This window comes from Neofelis nebulosa, chromosome 10 (assembly GCF_028018385.1).
Source record: "Neofelis nebulosa isolate mNeoNeb1 chromosome 10, mNeoNeb1.pri, whole genome shotgun sequence".
NCBI classification, from domain to species: domain Eukaryota; kingdom Metazoa; phylum Chordata; class Mammalia; order Carnivora; family Felidae; genus Neofelis; species Neofelis nebulosa.
This window is the reverse complement of record NC_080791.1, coordinates 95,995,194-96,018,501: the sequence shown is the minus strand read 5'-3', so window position 1 is coordinate 96,018,501 and position 23,308 is coordinate 95,995,194. Positions and strand designations below refer to the sequence as shown.

The following is a 23,308-nucleotide window of genomic DNA, read 5'->3' as shown; positions in this document are numbered from 1 at the left end:
ACTTCTTGGATTCTATTGGTTCTTATCAATTTTTTTTGTTGCTCTTGTTCTGATTCTTTATTGCGCCTTTTCTCCTCCATTTTGTCATTTCTTGCATAAGTTTTTTTTTTGTTTTTTTTTTTTGGTCCTCCCCTTTCTACCTTCATAATTTTATCCTCACAGGTTTGGGATTTGTGCATTCTTTTTTTTTTTTTTTTTTTTTTTTTTTTTTTATTTATTTTTGGGACAGAGAGAGACATAGCATGAACGGGGGAGGGGCAGAGAGAGAGGGAGACACAGAACCGGAAACAGGCTCCAGGCTCCGAGCCATCAGCCCAGAGCCTGACGCGGGGCTCGAACTCACGGACCGCGAGATCGTGACCTGGCTGAAGTCGGACGCTTAACCGACTGCGCCACCCAGGCGCCCCTGTGCATTCTTTTTAATAGTTAACCATAAATCTTCACTCTATTTAACTTAAAGTCCAAGCAATATATTAACTCACTCCTCAACATGAAGAGAGCCTTTGAACACCTTGACTCTGGTTACTCCACCTTCAAATGTACGTTCTGTTTTGTCCAGTATTTTAGTTTAGTCATTTCTCTTAAAATCCCACAAATTATCCTTTTCTACAGACAGTGTCTGTCTGGGTTTGCATGCCTACATCATTTTATTTGCTTAGCAAATCTTTTGCCTGAGACAATCCTTCTTTGGCTTTCATACAGAGAAGTTCCCTGAGGTAGGACTCTTGGTAGTAAACTATTACCAGTTTTTTATTTTGAAATACCTTTCTTATTCTATCACTGTAAGGCACACAATTCTAGGGGGGCACAGTATCCTTTCAAAACTATCACCTGGGGGCACCTGGTTGGATCAGTCGGTTCAGTATCTGACTCTTGATTTTGGCTCAGGTCATGATCTCACGGCTCGTGAGTTCAAGCCCTGTGTCAGGCTCTATGCTGGTGGTGTAGAGTCTACTTGGGATTCCCTCTTCCTTTTTGTCTGCCCCTCTCCCTCACACTCTTTCTCTCTCAAAATAAATACACAAACTTAAAAAAAAAAACCTATCATCTGGCTTAGAATGTTGCTATGACAGGCTGTCATTTGAAACATCATTCCTCTGTATGGCAGATATCTCTGTCTAAATTGTTCTTCACTGATGTATCCCAAGCACTTAAAAAGTATTTGGCACACAGTGGGACTTTACTACATATTTTTTGAATGAATAAATTCATGCACGCATGCTGTGATACATATGAAGTGATCAGATGTAAATGCCAAATTTTATAGCCTGCTTTGTGGTACTGTGACTGGAACTCTGCAAACCATGTTTCTCCTTTGCTAGAGGCTTGTTAGGTTCTGCAGATGTGCACACTGGGAAATTGGCAGGCAAGAGGGAGAAAGGACTTTTTTCTTCCTGTTTGCGTGTTGCTCCCATCAGTGTCATTTTAGCAGCAGCAGCACTTTGCTCTTGAAGACCCAGCCTCACTACACCCCTTCACAGTCGGGCTGTGCTCCCTCTTCAGAAGCAGAAGCTCCACTTGCCAGAATTCCTATGAACTCCTAGATTTTGGAAAACCTCACTGCCTGCCTGGGAGCCAGGCCCAGCAGTTGGTATCTCTGGCTTACCCCAGGAGGTGTTTCCTTTTTTCTTTTTCACCCTTCCACAAAAACGTAATCAATTCTCTAAATTAAATTGGCTCTTCTGAAATACCTAATGTCGTTTCCAGTTTCCTGACAGTACCCTGACTGAAATACATTTTTTAAAGATGATCTTTGTCTTTGCTGTTTTACTATATATAATGTAGCTGTGCATGGATGTCTTTTATTTATCCAGCTTGGAATACAGCATATTTCCTGAATCTGCTGATTCACTCATCTTCCTGTGTCTGTAATATTTTAGGTAATTTCTTACACAAAGCTTGCAATTCACTGGTTATTTAATGGTATCTAATTCACTCACTTGAGTATTTGACCTAAATAAGTATATTTTTAGTTTAGGGTTTTTTTTTTTCAACGTATACAAACTCATTTCTGATACACTGTTTGCTCCCATTATGAGATAACATTCTTAAAAGTTTTTTTTTTTTAAGGTTTATTCATTTATTTTGAGAGAGAAAGAAGCACAAGCAGGGGAGGGACAGAGAGAGGAGAGAAGGAATACCAAGGGGACTCTGCACCGTAAGTGTGTTGCCTGACATGGGGTTCAAACTCATGAACCCCGAGATTGTGACCTGAGCTGAAGGTGGACACTTACTGACTAAGCCACCCAGGTGCCCCTAAATGTTTTATAATGAAAAATTTCAAATAAAATACAAAGTAGAACTTCCATGCACTTGCCTATCAGCCAGCTTCAACACTTATCAACTCACGGCCACTCTCTATTTCATCTAAACCCTCATCCATATTAATTTGAAGGAAATCCCTGACTTCATATAACTTCATCAGTAAATTTTCCAGTGTGTACCTCTTAAAAACCACGTTTAAAATATAAGATTAATAAAGTTCACCTAAAATACTGAAAATTATTTTTTAAGATCATCAGCATGCAGCTTGTACTCCTATTTCCCCTGGTTGTCTTACAAAAGTGCGTTTTGCTTTTATAGTTTGAATCATAATCTAAATAAAGTCCATATGTTGCAACTGGTTAATGTGTTCGTTAAATCTCTTTTGATCTCTAGGGTTCATCTTCATCTAATTTTTAAAATTTTTGAAGAAGAAGTAGGGTTATTTATCCTGTAGTTTCCCACTGACTGGACTCTGCTGATTGTATCCTCAAGGACCCATTTAACATGCTCCTTTGTCTCCTGTATTTCCCAGTAGTTGGCAGTTAGAGGCTTGACTGGATTCAGATTTGAGTTACTGGGGAGGGAATGGGGGCAAAACATTTCACAGGTGGTAACATGAACTTCCAATGCTACCCACATACCGTCTATTTGTGAATTGAGTAGCCAGTGATGTTCACTGCCATAAATTAATTAGGAGCAGCAAAACTGTAATATTCTAATTTTATCAACTCTAGTTTACTAGTTAGAATATTCCTATAAAAAGACTTTTTCTCATCAATTAATCATTTACCCCAAAGTATAGTTCACTTAGAAGGGAAGGAAATATGCTTATTACTTTCTTTTTACTTTAAAAAAACAAGCTGTTCCCATGGATCGTCTAAGACAAAATCCTCCTGGTGAATTCAGGAGTTTAGATATAGTTTAATAAACGTGATGTGTCTCATCTACTGCAGTTGCTTTGTTGATTTTTGCTGCTCAAAGTGCTGCGTTGCATCTTTGGCCAACAGGAGATACACATTCCAGCTGGTTCTGAGTTCTTCGGACACAACCTTTGTTGACTATGGGAGCTTCTTTGCTTTCCCTGACTTGGTAGAAGCCATTTCTCCAAGGAATTCTGGTTCCTTTTAGTAGAAAATGGTATCTAAAGATCAATATGTAGGTACAAAGTGTGCTTACTACTACTGGGTTACTCAATGATATTAGTCTTTTCAGCAAATAAAGTTAGGAAATGTGCAAATATACAAAAAAGTCTTGCTAGTATTTCCAATTCATGACTACAGATGTTTACTTAACATGACTACAGATGTTCACACTTTTATGTCCTTCCCCCAAACCCAAGCTCCAGTTCTCAACATCACCAACAAAACTACTCATTTATCTTGCATTGCATACACCTACAATCTCAGGACAATATCGATATTATTAACAAATGTATTACTGAAAACAGAATAAGGTTTTCTTTTGTGTTTAGGGTAAATCCCATTAGGGAGGTAGTCAAATAATGGGTCTTTTAAAATCACTTGGGATAGTTTCTCTTGATGTGGTTATACTACCAATTGACTACATAGTTGGGCTCACTTAATTTTACTTTTAATTAGGAATTGCCTTATTAAAATCTGTTTTGTAATTATACAAAATATTTGTTTCCAAAGTCATATTGAAAAGACAATGTAGATTCAAGGAAATCTAGCTTCATGCTCAGTCTTTCCTATCCTATTTCCACCTTCCTTCTATGGAAAACCATTGAAAAGTATTTTTAAAAGTTACTCTTCCATTTTAAAATATCTGCATACACCCCCCACCTCACCATTATTTAAAAAGCAAAATAGTAATTGAAGATACGATTTTTTCCACTTTTTTTTTTTCTTTTTCACTGCCTATATCCTGGAGATTATTTCACAGAGATTTAACAGAAATTGTCTTTGGGGCACCTGGGTGCCTCAGTCGGTTAAGCATCTGACTCTTGATTTTGGCTCAGGTCATAATCTCACAGTTGTGAGATCGAGCCCCACACTGGACTCCATGCTGAGTGTGGAGCCTACTTAAGATTCTCTCTCCCTCTGCCCTTTCCTGCTTTGCATGCATACACGTGCTCTCTCTTCCTCAAAAGAAAGAAAGAAAGAAAGAAAGAAAGAAAGAAAGAAAGAAAGAAAGAAAGAAAGAAAGAAAGAAAAGAAAGAAAGGAAGAAATTGTCCTCATTATTTTTGACAGCTGTAGAAGACTCCATTGTGTCGATGTTCATACCCAATAGACATCCACAGAGGACTTTTTATTCATTCAGTCTCCTTCTGCTGGGCATTTGGGGTGTTGCCAGTCTGCTATTACAAATCAGGCTATAATCAAGAGCCTTATCATAGGCATTTTTGTATACATTTTTTTTGCCAGTGTACTTTTAGAAAAGATTCCCAAAAGTTGGCTACATAGGTAAATGAATGTATAATTTTGCTAGATACAATTTGTCTCTCCATAAAGGTTATTCCATTTTGCATTTCCACCAGCAATGTATGCATGGCCATACCAATTTCCCCACAGTCTCACTGAGTCTATCAAACTTCTGGATTTCTGCCAATGTCATGGCAAGAAATATCTCACTGTAGTTTTAACTTGTTCTTTTCTTTTTTCTGTTTTTGAGATAGAAACATAGATCATTGATTTTCAGTCTTTTTTATTTTTTTAACTAATATATCCATTTAAGGGCTATAAACTTCACTCAAGCACTGCTTTAGCTGCATCCCACAAGTTTTGATATGCTTTGTTATCATTCATTTCAAAACATTTTCTAATTTTGCTTGGGCTTTCTTCACTGACCCATGGGTTATGTAAAGGTGTACTGCTTAATGTCACCAAAATAGCTGAGGATTTTCCATCTATTCTTTTGTTTGTTTCTTTGTTTTTTTAGTTTATACTGAGAGAGAGAGAGAGAGAGAGAGAGAGCGAGCAAAGAGAGATAGAATCCCAGGCGGGCTCTACACCATCAGTGCAGTGCCTGATGTGGGGCTTGACCCACAAACTATGAGATTATGACCTGAGCTGAAACCAAAGAGTTAAATGGACACTTAACCAACTGAGCCACCCAGGTGCCCCTGATCTTTATTTTTTTTAAACTTAATTCAATTATGTTTAGAAAATATGCTCTAAATTATTTCAATATTTTAAATTTTAATTGAGGCTTAATTTATAACTCAGCTTATGACCAACATGGTAAATGATCCATATGCATTTTTTAAAAATTTATTTTAAGTTGGCTCCATCCCAATATGGGGCTGAAACTCATGAACCTGAGATCAAGAGTCTCATTCTATACCAACTAAGCCAACCAGGTGCCTGGTCCACATGCATTTTTTAAAATGAGAATTCTGGGGCGCCTGGGTGGCTCAGTTGGTTAAGTGTCTGCCTCTTGATTTTGGCTCAGGTCATGATCTCACAGTTTGTGACCTTAAGCCCTGCATTGGGCTCTGCGCTGACAGTGTAGAGCCTGCTTGAGATTCTCTCTCTCTCTCTCTCTCTCTCTCTCTCTCTCTCTGCCTCTCCCCCGGTCTCCCTCTCTCTCTCAAAATAAGTATTTAAAAAAATGAGAATTCTGTCACAATTTAATGTAAATTAAATATAAATATATAAATATATTATATATATTATACTGGCTCAGATTTGTTTATTAAATAAATTATATAAATATATTGGGTCAAATTTGTTTATTAGCAAGATGGTCTATATTTTTAATTTTTTTGTCTGCTCAGTTCTACCACCTACTGAGAGGGAGGTTGAAGTCTGCTATGATTGTAGACTCATCTGTTTCTCCATTTAGATCTGCCAGTGTTTAATGCTTGTCTTATATAACTTGAAATTATGCTACTGGTTACACATACAGTTTTCTATATTCCTGGTGGACTGACCACTTTATCATTATGAATTGTTTTTATCTGTAGCAATGATTCTTGCCTTAAATTCCACATTGTCTGATGATAGTGTAGTTATACCAGCATTTTTTGTGTAGTGTTTGTATATCTTTTTTCCATCTTTCAATTTCAACCATTTCATATATTAAAGCATATTACTTGTTAAAAAATAAAATAAAAAATATTTAAAAAGTGTGCTACTTGTGAACAGCACATAATCGCGTCCAATATTTTAACCCAGTTTGATGTTAGTACTCTAGTTGGAATACGTAGTCCTTTTGTACTTACCATGATTACTGACACACTGGGCTTATCTTTATCACTTTACTATTTATATTTTATTTTATGCATTTTTACATTTTACATATTATAGATATCTATTTTATATTCCTTTTGACTTCCTTTCTTGCTTCTTCATTGATCAAATGTTTTTTATTGTTCCATTTTTCCTTAACTATACATTCTTTAACTGTTCTTTTAACAATTAGCCTAAAAATTGCAATATGCATCTTGAATTACTCCAGACTAAAAATATAAATTCTTACTTTAATTTTACTACTTTCCTGATAATGCTAAAACCTAACACCCTGCCCATGTGTATTCATGGGAAACTAATCTCATGTTAACCTTTTAGCTGTGTTCCCCTGGACACCTAATAAAGGTACGATGCCAGCCATGTTACCAGGCAACTTGGTTATGGCAAAGATGACCTGAATAAACTGCAGCAGACTGGGAGGACTATGACCTTTCCTGAGTGTGTCGTTTCTTGTCCCTTGTGGGAACTCTTGGACTCTAGGCGCACAAGACTATTGCAAAAGATACTGATTCCTATGCACAACTTGAGAGTTCTAAGCCAGAGTTGTTCCCATATTCACTCATGCGGTCTTAATCCTTTATCCCTGAGCTATCACCTAGGGGAAGGGACAGATAACTGTCCCCGAGACTGCTGCCAGAAAGCTATGGGGACTCGGAAAAACACACAAAGAGCTGCACTGCTGGCTTACTGGGTTTCCTATTCTGTCCTCCTGAGTGAAGGCAAGACCGTAAGTGCCCTATTGAGTTGTGCGGGCATAAAATATTTATCTAACTGGCTCTAAATCCCCTGGCAGTGGGTACTGCAGAATGGACTTTCATATCCTTGGTTCAATATGGCCAAGGCACTGTGACATAAGAGAATGTCCAGGGAGATGCAGATGAAACTGAAGCCTCAGTGGGGGCCAACTCTCCCAGAGTCTGACTCCTGATCTCAGCTCAGGTCTTGATCTCAGTGAGCTCAAGCCCTGTGTGGAGCCCACTTAAGAAAAGAAAAAAAAAAAAATTGACATTGTGTGATAGGGGATAAATCTTTCCCTTGTGGGACTAGATAAAAGTTGGAGACAAACTTATGCTGACAGAAACTGCCCCCCCCCCCCCTCCCCTTCCCACTGTCCATGAAATGGAACTGAACAGAAGCACAGCTGCAAGTGGGCTGGCTGGCAAGAATGACATTGTCTTGGGGTAGTTGATGCAGCTAGGTGAAACTAGGCATTGATACCTGGCAGGGGGTGGGAAGGAGATACGAGCTTGACTCCGTGTTTGTGACTGGGGCTGGACTAGACATGAGGGTGGAGCAGTGGGGTTGGCTCTTCTCCATAGATCTAATCAGCGTGACATGGCGGCCACAGGCCCCTAGCTGGGGAAGCAGGGGACATAAGTGGGAGAACTACCCTGCACCAGGGCACAGGTCAGAAAGGGCTATGTGGCAACCTGGCACACAAACTGGCTGCACTGGCAATGGCAGCTGCGTGGGGTACATCTGGGGTGGCAGAGGCTTCTGAGTATCACAGCGGGAGCAACCTCGGCTACCACCTGGGGCGGTGTTCCGAGAGTTGTGACAGTGCATACAGATTTAATTCTAAAATGGGGACTGACCTATGTCATCTGCTAACACTCAGTGGTAACTAATGGCAATGTAAACTAACTCCCTAAGGGGACGAGTATAGATGGGCTTTTGAAGAAATAACAAAGGATAATGACTATTCTAAAAGTTAAAGCAAAGAGGATATGGAGATGCTTGTTCTTCTGTGAATGATAAATAGAAAAGGGGCATTCTGCTTTGTCATCGCTGCCATTTTCTAAGGCAGTGGTTTCAAAATGTGATATTCATACCAGGAGTATCACCCAGGAGCTTTCTAGAAATGTACATCCTCAGGCGATCCTAGTCCCACTAAATCAGGAAGCTCAGCAATGAGGTGATTCTAATGTACTCTAAAGTCTGAGAGTTATTTTATTTAAGTTAGTAACTCAAGGTCATGGACGTTGGTCTGTGAGCCCACAATGGAAGTGGTTACTAGATCAACCTTCTAGCTCTATTTCCCTGAAAACCTAATAAGGGGGGAATGTTAGCCATTACCAGGCAAGATAGCTTTTAGTAAAAATGACCTCAGTTGGTAAATTGTATGTGGACTAGGAGGACTGGAAATAAACTATAAACACCTCATGGAAAGCCAGTTTGGAGCTTCCAAGTGCTGTGGTTCTTATAAATAGCTATGCCCTTTCCAGGACTCTGTGTTCAAGGGACTATCACAAAAGATACTGGTTTTCATATGGAATTTGGGACATCTAAGCCAGGATAATTCCCACAATACATCATTTGACTTGTTCCCTTGCATCTGAACTGTCACCTGGCAGGAAAGGGTGGTGGGCAGAGAATGGTCCCTGGCCTAAGGGAGGGCTCACTCTGGAGGTACACGACTAACAATGTTATAGTTTCCTATCGGAAGATACTACTGTTATTATTTTGTACAGTCATACCCATTTGTATTTAATATTTACACTTTCTCTTGCTCTTTGTTCTTTCCTGTTTGCATCTGGGATAGTTTTCTTTCTGCCTGAAGAAATTCCTTTAGTGAGTTTTAGTGCAAGTCTGTTGGTAACGTACATCTCTCAGTTTCTGGTGGTCTAAAATCTTTATTTAACCTTCATTTTTAAAAATAGATTTTATTTACATAGAGAGAAATGCTCAGATCTTAAGTAAAACGTTCATTTTTGACTACTAAACACAGAGAAAATTTCCAACACTACAGAAAGTCCTTTCAAGCTGCTTCTCAGTCATCCCCTTCCCCCCCAAAGCCACCGCTGATCTTATTTTTATCACCATAGGTGACTTTTGCCTGTTCTAGAAATTCATATAGTTGGGATCATACACTATGCACTTTTTTTGTGTCCAATTTCTTTTATTAGCATAAAATGAATTTGAGATTCGTCAATATGGATGCTGGATCTTTCTTGAATCCATTAGTATAATTAATATCCACTGTGTAAATACACCATTGTTCATCCATTCTATTGGTTGGCACATCATTGTTTTTTGGCTGTTATGAATAAATCTGCTGTGAATGTTTTTTAACAAGCATTTTGTGGACATATACATTCGTGTTTCTTTAATAAACATCTAGTGGTAAAGTTCCTGGATCATATATGCTTAACTTTTTAACAGACTACCAAATGATCTTGAAAATGACTGTACTATGTTATATTCTAATGAGCAACATAAGAGAGTTCTGGTTGCTCTATACCATCTTCAACATTTGTCATTACTGATCTTTTTCATTTTAGGCCTTTCTTTTCTAAATGTTTATTTACTTTTGAGAGAGAGAGAGAGAAACAGAGTGCAAGTGGGGGAGGGGCAGAGAGAGAAGGAGACAGAATCCGAAGCAGGCTCCAGGTTGTCAGCACAGAGGCCGATGCAGGGCTCAAACTCACAAACCATGAGATCATGACCTGAGCTGAAGTCAGGTGCCTAACCAACTGATCCACCCAGGCGTCCCTCATTTTAGGCCTTCTAATGCTAGTAGTGCTTCCTGCTTCAAACTTGACTTTTTTCTTCTCATTTAAAACCCCCAAATTTTTTTAAAAGTTTTAGTTTTTGAGAGAGAGAGGCAGTGTGTGAGCAGGGCAGGTACAGAGAGAGAGGGAGACACAGAATCCAAAGCTCTAGGCTGTGAGCTGTGAGCACAGAGCCCAATGTGGGGCTCAAACTCACAAATGCAAGATAATGACCTGAGCTGAAGTTGGATGTTCAACCAACTGAGCCGCCAAGGCGCCCCATACTATTTTTTCTGATAAGAGGGCAGCTATATCACCTGTCTTTTAGCTTTTTTTTTGTTTGCATGGTATATTATTTTCCATCTTTACACTTCAACACTTTTGTACCTAATATTTAAAGTGCTTCTCTTATAAGCTGCATATAGCTGGATTAAAAAAAACCATTCCATACTAAATGCTCAAATTATATAATCTTTTTTGCCCAACTACGTATATACTTGGGTCTATACTTACTATTTTACCATTTGTGTCTACTTTTATGTGCCTCTCCTTTTCTGACTTTCTATAGATTAATCAAATGTTTTTTATTATTCTATTTCCCATCTATTAAATTACATTTCCAAACCACTGTTAGTAGTTAGCCTAGAGCCTAAAACTGCATTCTTACTTATCACAGACCAATGCAAATTATTACTTTTAGTACTTGGCTGATACCAATTAAACCTTAGAACATTTAAACTCCATTTCCATCGCTCCCATAATTTGTTATTGTTACCATGGATTTTAGTTATATAGAAAAGTAAAGCGCCTCAGGGTTTTGGGGTTATTATTTTGTACAGCTACCGTCCTGGTGTTCTTCCTTCCTTCTTGCATGTCGATAATTCTAACTGGGATATTTTCCTGAGAACTTTCTTTAATTATTATTTCAGTGCAGGCCCACTGGTGCCAAATTCTCTGAGTTTTTGTCTCTTCCGTTTCTTCCTTAATATCGGAAGGATGTTTTCGCTGGTATAAAATTCAAGGCTTGCAGTTTTTTCCTTCTAGTTTTAAACATGTTGTTACACTGGCTTCTGGATTCTACCATCCCTGGGGAGATGCCGTCAGTCTCGTTGCTCCTCTGGAGGGACCCATGGTGCTTTAAAGGCAGGCTGTGCGCTGTCACTGCTAGCAGAGGGAGGACGTTCCCCTGCCTTTGATTTTGAGCAGGCCCTACACCTGCTTGGAAAGAAGTGGTGCCACAGCAGTTCTGTTTCCCTGCACAGGCTCTAAGAGGCCTGTGTGCGTCTGCTCTCAGGCTTGTGGAGTGCTGAGCCCCCTTGCAAAAAGGCCCATCTACCCAGCTGGAGAGACTGTGCCCCAGCTATTCCAACCACTCCAGCTGATGGATCAGACATATGAGTAGAACCTTCTGGTGGCCAGCCCCAGATGAGTTTCCACATGTCTTGCAATTGCGTGAACGACTCCAAGTGAGACCGGAAGAAATGCCCAGCTGAGTCCAGCTCAGACTACACAATCATGAGCAAATAAGTTTTGTTTAAAGCCAGTAGATTTTGGGGTGGTCTCTGAGGTAGAAATGGGTAACTGAAATAGTGTCTGGTATCCAGAATGGAGTGTTGCCATAACAGAAACTCGGAGCCTATGGCGTTAGCTCTGGAATGGGTTGAGTACGTCTGCTTAGCGCAGCAGTGAGACTGGACAAGCATGGAGGCCATCGCGGTTGGAGGCTGGAGAAGGGGCAGGCTCATCTACTGGCAAAACAAATGGTGAGGCTGTTTCTTGGAATATAAATAAAATACCTCACAGAGTTGTGGATCTGGCTAGGAAGACTTCCAAGAATAATACCGAAAAGGACAAAGAGTTTTTGAAAAATCCTCTATAGTAAGATATTAAAAGAGAGAACTTAAACAAGAAACAGTACAGTTTTCAAGCAGAATTTAGAAAAAAAATGCTTTCATGCTGGGACTTGCAGGGTTAGAAAATGAAACTTTCTCAATTGCCAGCTTCTCCAATCAGCATGAGGTTTTAAAGAACCTAAAAAAAATAAATAATTAAAAATCCAGAATGTTACCAGTGAAACTATGGCCTCAGGGTCAAGCTCAAATCAAAAGCATGGCAGTAGGACCCTTTGTTACTCCTGCCTCAGAAGGATGTTAAGTCTAGATGTAAGCCTCAGAAGACTCTCTCGGACAAAAGGCGTCTAGAAGTCTTAAGAGTATTTATGTCCTGGGCTCATATCCAAGGTAGACAGGAACTTCTTGAAGAGATTTGAAGTGTGGGTTCTGTGTGATGGAGTGACTTACAATGTGAAGGTCTACAAAGTTGTTTTAAAGGCGTTGCGCCAGTCTGGACTAAGAGGGAGAAAGATGGGGGGAAGCAAGCCGACATTGCTCTTCGGCTGCAAACAGAGGCCTTCCTTATGGAAAAGGACACGCTGCTCAGAGAGAAGGGTCAAGAGCTGAGAAAGAGATTAGGGAACCAAACCCAGATGGGTCATAATCAAGGAATATTCCTTGTAATGCATGTAATCAGGGGAACTGGTGACATATGGCCAGGTGGATTTCAGAATCGAGAGGGAACAGCGACTGCAATGCCTTTCCCATTTCCTCTCTTTAAAACTGACGCGATTGCCCTATTCCTACCATACTTCAGTGTCATGCTGGAAGCGGGGTTGATTCTCTCAATCACTATACTACCACTTTAACATTATATGGAGAGACACCTAACCACAAAGTAATTAATTTTAATTACAAAAAACTCTTCACATAAATATCACACAGAAACAGATGAATGGTCTTAGAAACTCTGTTATATATTCTGCAGGCTCTATGAAAATGTAGTTTTGCAGATATTTTGTTTCATGATTTCAAGAGAAGAAGATATTTAAAGTTGTGTTTCCCATCCACAATCTGGAATGCTAAATATTCTTCACCACCAGAAGAACACCTGACTTATATCATCTACCGAGATTCCATGGCTCCCAGTACCACCACCTCTGTACCCGTGCTGGAGTAAAGGAGACAAAACGGATAAGGTAGGCTTCACCACAGAAGGTAAGCAAAGCAGCAAAAAAGAGTACCAACCAAGTGATGGAAAAAGTAATGGAAACATTCAGTGTGGGATTATTTCACGTTGTCCCTTTAGCTGGTAAGTGCTGGGTAACTAACAGAAGAGGTTAGAGCCACTTGGTGACAAATAATCTAGGAAAGTTAGAAGGTGGGCAGCAGTTTCCAGCTTTCCTACAGGGTGACTTACCTTTTCCAAAACTTTGGCAATTCGGGTGCCGATTTGTTCAAGTGACTGCTGTGGATATTGGTCTTTGCCAAGATTTTGCAATACCTGGTGTAAGGGAAAATGGCAGGTTACAGCAACGAAAAGGAGCAGGATCGAGTGATACTGCTGATGCTGAGTTGGGCACTACAGCACGAAACCAAACTGTTGCTCTGGGGTACACGCTGCGGCCCTGCTGGTAAGGCATTTTATGGAAGACATGTGTAAACCACTGTACTGTTCCTTATTCCCCTCCCACTTAACAGAAACTACAGACATGTACAGCACATTCATTACAGCAACGCTGGAAAACAGTAAATAAAGAAAAAAACTGTCTATAATTCTGTCACCCAGGGGCAACCACTGTTAGTATCTTTTTTTAAAAATTTTTTAAAAATATTTTTATTTATTTTTGAGACAGCAAGAGATAGAGCATGAGCAGGGGAGGGGCAGAGAGAGAGGGAGACACAGAATCTGAAGCAGGCTCCAGGCTCGGAGCTGTCAGCATAGAGCCTGACACGGGGTTTGAACTCACAAGCCATGAGATCATGACCTGAGCTGAAGTCGGACGCCCAACCGACTGAGCCACCCAGGTGCCCCTTAATATCTTTATATGTATCTTTCAGATATTTTTCTGAAATAACATGTGTATGCACATATTACATCTCTCACAGAATATAGGGTCATACTGTACATTGCAATCCACATTGTCACGTAGTCTGGAGATTTCTTCATGCCAGTAAATGTATTTCTACATTTTTCTTGGCAGCTCCACTGTATACTATCTTATATCTATATAACATTTCTTTAACAAATCCTCTATTCTTGGACATTTGTGCTATGTTTCTCCAATTTCTCTTCTTGGTGTACTGTTTGCTAGGTATATGATAGCTGTACTCGCCTTCCTTTCCTTCTTGAGAATGCCAGCAGGAGAATAAGCTGACCTTAACATTTCTTACAAAAGCCTCTCTCTGGTGGCAAGCAGAATGTTTCCTACCTCGAAGAATAAATCAGAATTAACGTCTCTGGTCATTAAAAAAAGGTATTAGCTCAATTCCAGGGCCTGAAAGAAATCAGGCGTGGCCTAAAGCCACCCAGATGACAGCCGGCTAAAAAAAGGCAAAAAAATATGGCCTGGCCACTGAGTTTTCTGCTATCGTAATTGTGGGGCCAAAAACTACAGATGGGCTGAAGAGAGCTGAGCACTCACCTCTGTTAACTGGCTCTCACCCGTGTAGTGCAGGCTGGCCCGGTTGGAGACCCCTTGCAAGTGGTCCAGGGTGTGCATGCTTGTAGGAAGATTGCCATTGCAAAGAGGCTCCATCGCTGGCTGCTGTATCGGAGTGGCAAAGTCTATGTGTTCTGTGATGCTGAAAAAGGGAGATTACCACATTAGCCAGGGAAAATCTGAGTGGGTGGGGAGCAAAAATATTAATCAGCTGATTGTAACTTCAATGTGTTACCCGGACTTTCTGGAACCACAGAATCTCAGACTGAAGAGACCTCAGAAGTCTGATCTCTCATTTTACAGGTGCAAGGACTCCAGTGCTCAGCAATAGGAGCAGTGCTGGAATCTGAGTCCTAAACTCCGTTGATTTCCCGATCTACTCAAGCTGGGTCCTTTCTAGGGACCATAGCGTCTGGTTTGGTCACCACCATTGGCCACTTTTTCTCCTGGGGAAGTTTTAAACCAGACAGGTTTTATTCTGGGATTTCTTTTTTTAGGATATAGACAGCGACAACTGCCCGCAAGTGGTTCCTTTTATTTTCTCTTTATGCACAGAAGCATTTCCCACAGAAAAAGTTACCTAAAGTTCAGATAGTAAATTTTACACAGATATAACTGTTCAATATATAAATGCACAAGATGTACCTCCCTTTGTAGTCCCAAAGTGGTCATTTTCCTAACAGGCTAAATGTTATACGTTATCATGTATATGCTGATATGGCAAGTTGGCATTCCAAAATTTTATTTCTAGCTATTTAAAAGGTTTAATACATATTAGGCAAACACTCACTCATTATTTATTCAGGGTCTACTACATGTCACACATCAGAGCTATAATAATTGACAAGACATACCCAATCCCTGTTGTTATGGTGTTCGTGGTCTCACGAGTGACTGAATTATTACAGATGTTACAGAAGATGAAAACATGGTACAGTGTCAGTATGCAACAGGGGGTTATAATTTCTTCTCTGCTGATGGAGGAAGGAGCTGGTTAGTGCAAGATTCCCTGAGGAAGATTTAAGTCAAGGCCAGGAGGATGAGTGTGAACGAATCATGCAGGAAGAAGGTGGTGAGAACATCACCACATGCAAAGGGACACCATGTGTGAAGGGCCTGACAAGAGGGAGGGTGGAGTTGAGGATGGAAAGACATGTAGCAGCAGATCACCAAGGGCTTTGCAAAGAATGGTAAAGAGCAATAAGAAGTTACTAGAGCATTTTAAGAATTATTTGACTTGTCTTTGAGGAAGGATTCTGTACAGATTCCCGTAGAGAGAAGGGGCTGAACAGAGTCAAGAGTGAATAAAGCCCAAAGACCAGCTAGTAGGCTACTGAGTGAATCCAAGTGGAGATGACAGTGATCTCGTTTAAAGGGGCAGCAATGGAGACAGAGAAAAGCTGATGGCTTTGAAAAATACTCAGAAGGTGAAAGTGGTAAGAATGGGTAATAGACTGGATCCGAGGGTGAAGGGAGAGGAATGGTTAAGGATGACTCCCAGGTTTCTGGCTTAAGCACTGCTGGAGCTATTTACTAAGAATAAGAAACAGAAAACACACAGAACAATGGTTTTTTGCAAGGAGAGTGGACAAGAAAATTATGAGTTTGGTTTTCTTAAGCTTGTGGTGTCTCAGAGGTATCTAGGCAGAGGGGACAGGTAGACAACTGGGTAAATTCCTATGGATTGAGGAATGTGAAGAAAAATCGGGTCTGGATATTCCAATTCAAGAGCGGTCAATATATTGGTGGTGACAAAAGTTCTGTGAGTACGTCAGTCTGACCAGGAGAGATTCTAAGAAAAGAAGGCTTAGAGGCAAATGTTGGGGAACTCCAACACTTAAGCGGTAGGAAAAGGGCCAGCAAAAGAGAATGAGCATTCAAGGAGGCAAAAGCAGTTATCAGAGAGGCAACCTTGTTCAGCTTGTGTCTTGGTAGATGTTTGTAAATCTGGATGTGCTCTGGCTCCCTCTTTAAGTGCATTATGTCAGTGAGAGAACACAGGGTTTTCTATAAAGAGGGATCCAGTCTTCAACTCAACCTAAGTAAGTCATAAAAACTTCTGGGGGGCTTACAAAGTACGGATGAAGGCACTAAGAAGAGAGGGCATGTTCACTGTCTCAGCAAAATGGGCTGAGTCCATCTGCGGCCTGTGGTCAGCAACAGTGCTCCTCAGAACCACCAACCCTAAAAAGGACTACTCTTCAAATAGTTGCTGACAAAGAAGGGCACCCCTGTAGTCAACGGAGGCTCAGTGGGTTCACCGGTACACAAACGCCTTGAAGGATGAAGCAGTTTAAGATACTCACTCAATGTTTTTTGAAGAAACTGCGAGCCAGGTGCTCACGATGGCAGTCAGCTCTACCCAGCGGAGTTTGAGGCACTCGTCCGGGCTGGGCCATCCCAGACTCTGGTAGTCACGCTTTTTCCCTAGAAGGAAAGCATGGCATCACTTGACACAACTAGAACCAAACAGAACCCACAGTGTCTTCTGCCCGGTGATTACTTCACCCCGGCTGGTGTCATTGGAGGTGCCAGTCATTCTTTTAGAGAATGAAAATCTTGTCACGCACGGCAAAGGGACTATAAAGATCAAGTGAGTTAAGTCTTGTTCTCAAAGACAGGTGATGAAGTAAAATTAAACGAGTCTTTCACTGGATTTAAGACTGATCAACATGAGATAAGAGCTAAGAATACATTTCACCAAATTTCAGTTTTACTCTTCTACATTTTTGTTTTATAAAGACAACTACAACTTAGGAGAAGTATTTATCGCTAAAGCCGGGTTTCTCCATCTGGCACTACTGACACTGTAGGCTGGACAGAGCTCTGCTGGGGACTGTCCTGTGCACTGGAGGATGTTTAGTACCACCCCTGGCTTCTACTCTATAAAGCCCAGTAGCACCCTCCCCAACATGTGACGATGAAAATGTCTCCGGGGACTGGCAAATGCCCCTTGGGAAGACAAAATCACTCTTGGTAGAGAACCACAGTTGTAAAGAACAGCAGCAGATGGAGAATAATGCGATGATGAGAAGTTATCATTTATTTCCAGAGCACTTACTATGTGTTCAGGCCCTGTGCTAAGTGCTCTACATCCACATTCTGCTAAGGCAGGTTTCAGTCCTCATTTCTCAGATGAGAAAATGGAGGCACAGAGAGATCAAGTGACTTGCCCAAGGTGACCAGGCTAGTAGATGGCAGAGCTAGGATCCAGATCCAGGTCTGCTTGAGTCTAACATGTATGCTCCCAATCACCATGCCAGCTAGCTATTTATTTATTTATTTATTTATATTATTTATTTCTTTATGAAATTAATTTATTGTCAAATTGGTTTCTATACAACACCCAGTGCTCATCCCAACAGGTGCCCTCCTCAATGTCCATCACCCACTTTCCTCTCTCCCCCACCCCCCAAACCCGCAGTTTGTTCTCAGTATTTAAGGGTCTCTTATGGTTTGTCTCCCTCCCTCTCTATAATTTTTTTTTCTCCTCATGGTCTTCTGTTAACTTTCTCCAGATGTGAGAAAGTGACTTATTTCACTTAGCATAATACCCTCCAGTCCCATCCACATTTCTGCAAATGGCATGATTTCACTCTTTCTCACTGCCAAGTAGTATTCCATTGTATATATAAACCACATCTTCTTTATCCATTCATCAAGTGATGGACATTTAGGCTCTTTCCATAATTTGGCTGTTGTTGAAAGTGCTCCTATAAACATCGGGGTTCACGTGCCCCTATGCATCAGCACTCCTGTATCCCTTGGGTAAATTCCTAGCAGTGCTATTGCTGGGTCATAGGGTAGTTCTATTTTTAATTTTTTGAGGAACCTCCACACTGTTTTCCAGAGCAGCTGCACCAGTTTGCATTTCCACCAACAGTGCAAGAGAGTTCCCGTTTCTCCACATCCTCACCAGCATCTATAGTTTCCTGATTTGTTCGTTTTAGCCACTCTGACCGGTATGATACCGGCATTCTTCTCAAAGCTAGAACAAACAATCCTAAAATCTGTATGGAACCAAAAAGACCCTGAATAGCCAAAGTAATATTGAAGAAGACCAAAGCAGGAGGCATCACAATCCCAAACTTTAGCCTCTACTACAAAGCTGTAATCATCAAGACAGTATGGTCTTGGCACAAAAACAGACACATAGACCAATGGAATGGAATAGAGACCCCAGAACTGGACCCACAAATGTATGGGTAACTAATCTTTGACAAAGCAGGAAACAGTATCCAATGGAAAAAAGACAGTCTCTTTAACAAACGGTGCTGGGAAAACTGGACAGCAACATGCAGAAGAATGAAACTAGACCACTTTGTTACACCATTCACAAAAATAAACTCAAGATGGATGAAGGGCCTGAATGTGAGACAGGAAACCATCAAAACCCTAGAGGAGAAAGCAGGAAAAAACCACTCTGACCTCAGCCACAGCAATTTCTTACTTGACACATCTCTAAAGGCAAGGGAATTAAAAGCAAAAATGAACTATTGGGACCTCATCAAGATAAAAAGCTTCTGCACTGCAAAGGAAACAATCAACAAAACTAAAAGGCAACCAACGGAATGGGAAAAGATATTTGCAAATGACATATCGGACAAAGGGCTAGTATCCAAAATCTATAAAGAACTCACCAAACTCCACATCCAAAAAACAAATAATCCAGTGAAGAAATGGGCAGAAGACATGAATAGACACTTTTCTAAAGAAGACATCCAGATGGCCAACAGACACATGAAAAGATGCTCAACATCACTCCTCATCAGGGAAATACAAATCAAAACCACACTGAGATATCACCATGCCATTTAAAGCTATACTGAGCTTTAAAGATTTTATTTTTGTTTATTTATTTTTGAGAGAGAGAGAAAGAGAGACAGGGAGCTTGCAAGCGGGGGAGGAGAGAGGGAGACACAGAATCTGAAGCAGGCTCCAGGCTCTGAGCTGGAGCACAGAGCCTGATGTGGGGCTTGAACCCACAAACCATGAAATCAAGACCTGAGCTAAAGTCGGACGCTTAACTGACTGAGCCACCCAGGCGCCCCTATACTGAGCTTTCAAAGCTCTGTTAATGGATACCCTTCACAGGTACTTTGTGTGTGCAGAATCTGTACTTAGACTGACCGGCCAAGAAAAGAAGAGAACTAAGTCTTGTTGGGGAAGGGGTCTTCTGGAGGAATTACAATAGAATGAATGGACAGGAAGGAGAACTTTGGTTCTACATAACTTTTTTTGTAATGTAGGAATTTACCAACAACGGAATACTGTTTGAGGTGTAGGCAGGGCTTTAGATTTAAATAAAACAGAAAAGAATAGTTTGGAAGAATTTCAAAAGAACCCTGTTTAAATGAATAACTGAAATAATTAAACCATAAATTTCACAATAAAGCTTATTTTTCTTTTATGGTTTAGAAATTCACTTGAAAAATATTTATTGAGCATCTATCACAAGGGACTGGGAACCATGTTGAGACACCAGGGGTACAGAGGGGAATAGTACAGAAGGTGCCTGTCCTTGAGTTCACAGTCTAGCAAGGAAGGTAAACAGAAACAAATCCTTAGGGTACAACAGGTGAGAGCAACTAATTGTGCACAAGTACCAAGGAATGGATGGCATGTGAGTCTGAAGTTTATGGATGAGTAATATTTTAGTACTGCTGAGATGGCAGAAAGGCATTCCAGGCAGAGGGAACAGCACGTGCCAAGGCAAGTGGTAAAATAAGAGCATGGTTAGTTTAGAAAAATAACAGCATGAAGGGTAGAGAGAGGCTGGCTTATACAGGGTCCTGTACACCACACTAAGAAGTTTGGACTTTATTCTGTAGGCAATGAGGAGCCTCTGAGCCCACATCTCTCCATCTGGTTCACAGAAATATCCTAAGAGGCTCTGTTAAATGTGCTGCTGAAATCTAGTTACACTGTGTTTATAGCACCTCCCTGGTCTTCCAGTCTAGTAGCCCTCGCCAAAAAAAGGAAACAAAATTAGTTACGCATTATTAGTTTTACTAGTTCTTAGTAAATCTGCAGTGGTCCTTATTGATCTCCACTTTTCCCCATGGGCTCACAAACTGTTTTATAATTTGCTTTAGAACTCTGTCAGGATTTATCATGAAGCTTATCTCTTGGTAGTGAGGAGAATCCGTATTTATTTGGAAACTGGGATAATGAACCTCTCTAGATGTCTGGCATCTCTTCCAAGCTTTAGAACTTTTCACATTAGTGACACTAAGTAGTTCCATGATGTCATTTGCAAGTACATTCAATGTACTACCTGGGCCTACACACTTGAATCCATTTAAAACTGCTTAAGTGTTTTCCTAGCATCTCAACCATATTGAACTTTAAAGTTTCATTTTTACAGGAAATTTTTAGTTTTTTGTTTGTACAAGTAACATAGGCTTATTATAAAATATTTAGAAAATGGAAAAGCATGTAGAAGAAAATAAAAAATCACCCATATCCCTATCAGCACCCAGAGATGATCACTCACAACATTTTGGTGTATTTATTCTCTCTTATACTTATTTCTATGCACTTGTTTATTTTAGTTTCTTTCATCAAACCCATGAGGTCATAAACTGTAATGTGTACATTATTTTATATGGTTTAAGAAACAGAAACACGGGGCGCCTGGGTGGCTCAGTCAGTTAAACGTCCAATGTCGGCTCAGGTCATGATCTCGCAGTTCATGAGCCCAAGCCCCACATCGGGTTCTGTGCTGACAGCTTGCAGCGGGGAGCCTGCTTTGGATTCTGTGCCTCCCTCTCTCTCTCTGCTCCTCCCCCACTCGCACACGGTCTCTCTCTCAAAAATAAACATTAAAAAAAAAAGGGAGAAACACTGCCAATTATTTAAAATATCAATTGTAAGATACATCTCAATTGCAGAGATACAGAAATGTGAGCAAGTGTAGTCAAAGTATAGTATATTTACTATTTTACAAAAATTAAAGTATTCTCTATGCTATTTAATAAACTGCTTTTGTTCATTCACTTACTAAATTACAAACATCCTGGCTGCACAGTACATAGCATCGACATGCTGTAATTTATTTAGGCAATTAACATTTAGCTTGTTTACAATTTTTTATTATGATAAGCAACTCAGGTCAATCTTTGTACTTCTGTCTTTGGCACCTGTAAGATGATTTACCTGGGATACATTACTGGAAGTAAAATTGTTGGTATATTTTTAAATTTTATGATACCTATGGTCAAACGATCCCCAAATTCATTTCATTAAGTCTGTGTATTGCACATTTAAAGACAGTTTGATAAACAAAGATGGAATGTTGCTGTTTGTTTGCATATCTTTGATTGCTAGTGAGGATGAACATTTTCCAACATGTTCACTCGCCAACTTATGTGTGTATATTTGAACAATCTATATATTTGTACATCTTATAGAAATGCTGTATTTTTCATACTGATTTGTAATTGCCCTTTAAATGATATTGATATCCTTTGCTTATCACATATTATGTAAAAGATATACAAATATTCTGCAAAAATAATTTGTTTCAGTCCTTTGCCCTTGTATTTTATGGTGTTTTCTGGTGCCAGAATTATTTTTTCTTTTTCTCTCTGCCTTAGAAAGTCCTTTTACACCTGAAAGTATATATTCACCTAAATTTTCTACTATTTTTTGTAAAAAAATTTTTAAAATATATTTTTGTGAGAGAGAGAGCGAGCGAGCGAGGAAGGGACAGAGAGAGAGTTAGACACATAATCCGACGCAGGCTCCAGGCTCTGAGCGTCAGCACAGAGTCCAACGTGGGACTTGAACTCATGAAACTATGAGATCGTGATCTGAGCTGAAGTCGGATGCTTAACCAAGTGAGCCACCCAGGTGTCCCCTCCTTTTTTATTCCCTAAATTTTCTACTTTTATGATTTCATTACATTTACTATATAACTGATTGGAATTTTCACTTCCATAATGATGTTTTACATTTTGAACACCCTTTTCTTGTTACAGAAGACAGACCTAGTAGAGGAAGTGTTGCTTTCTTTCTGTAACTTGTTCACACATACTGTCATCCTTAAACAGTAAAGCTACTGCATGTTTTCAACTCCAGTCATGACAAGATGTCCTTTCTGGGCCCTTAGTATTTTTCACAAGTAACAGTTCACTCTGGAATATAGCCAACATGATCTCATTCTTTATATTTTATTATGTGCCCTCTGCTTTCAGTTGGTAAGTACACCAAATTAAATAAGACATGTTTTCATGAAGTTACCTTGGATTTTGATGTCTAAGACAGTGACAATATCCTTAAAAAAATTTTTTTTAAAAGGACATTTGATCACCACTATTTCATTGCCGGAAAAGAAAGTCAAGTGGACCCATGGCAATGGCCCTGAACCTGGGGTTCAGAGATGCACTTCAGGACAATTATGAACCCTAAAAGTATATGACAAATTTTGATGTATATGCATTTTTCCTGGGAGTGGCTCCAAAGCATTTATCCAATACTTAAAAGAGATACACACAAAAAGATTAAATGTTTAAATAAATATTCATCGAGCCTTATGTGGCCAGTTCATTTATAGCACTTTATACATATAACTCCTATAGTCCTCACAACCACCCTGTAAGATAGATGTGATCATTATCCCCATATTAAACTAGACTATCAAGAATCAATAGGATACTTAAGCTCAAGATGATAAGAATATAAGCCCAACAGGGGCGCCTGGGTGGTTCAGTCAGTTAAGCGTCTGACTTTGGGTCAGGTCATGATCTTGCAGTCCATGAGTTCAAGCCCCACATGGGGCTCTGTGCTGACAGCTCAGAGCCTGGAGCCTGCTTCAGATTCTGTATCTCCCTCTCTCTCTGC

At 40.1% G+C, this 23,308-nt stretch overlaps 1 protein-coding gene across 2 annotated transcripts in view; it reads right to left on the bottom strand.

Annotated features, from left to right (window-relative positions):
* The window catches only part of TTC17 (tetratricopeptide repeat domain 17), a 125,997-nt gene that overhangs the window by 16,104 nt on the left and 86,585 nt on the right, over nucleotides 1-23,308 (bottom strand). For both annotated transcript variants that reach the window (XM_058688709.1, XM_058688710.1), the window contains 3 exons: nucleotides 16,771-16,891; nucleotides 14,447-14,606; nucleotides 13,222-13,305 (listed from right to left, as the gene is read on the bottom strand). In XM_058688709.1, coding sequence (XP_058544692.1) covers nucleotides 13,222-13,305; nucleotides 14,447-14,606; nucleotides 16,771-16,891 — 365 coding nt within the window. The remainder of the gene's footprint in view (nucleotides 1-13,221; nucleotides 13,306-14,446; nucleotides 14,607-16,770; nucleotides 16,892-23,308) is intronic.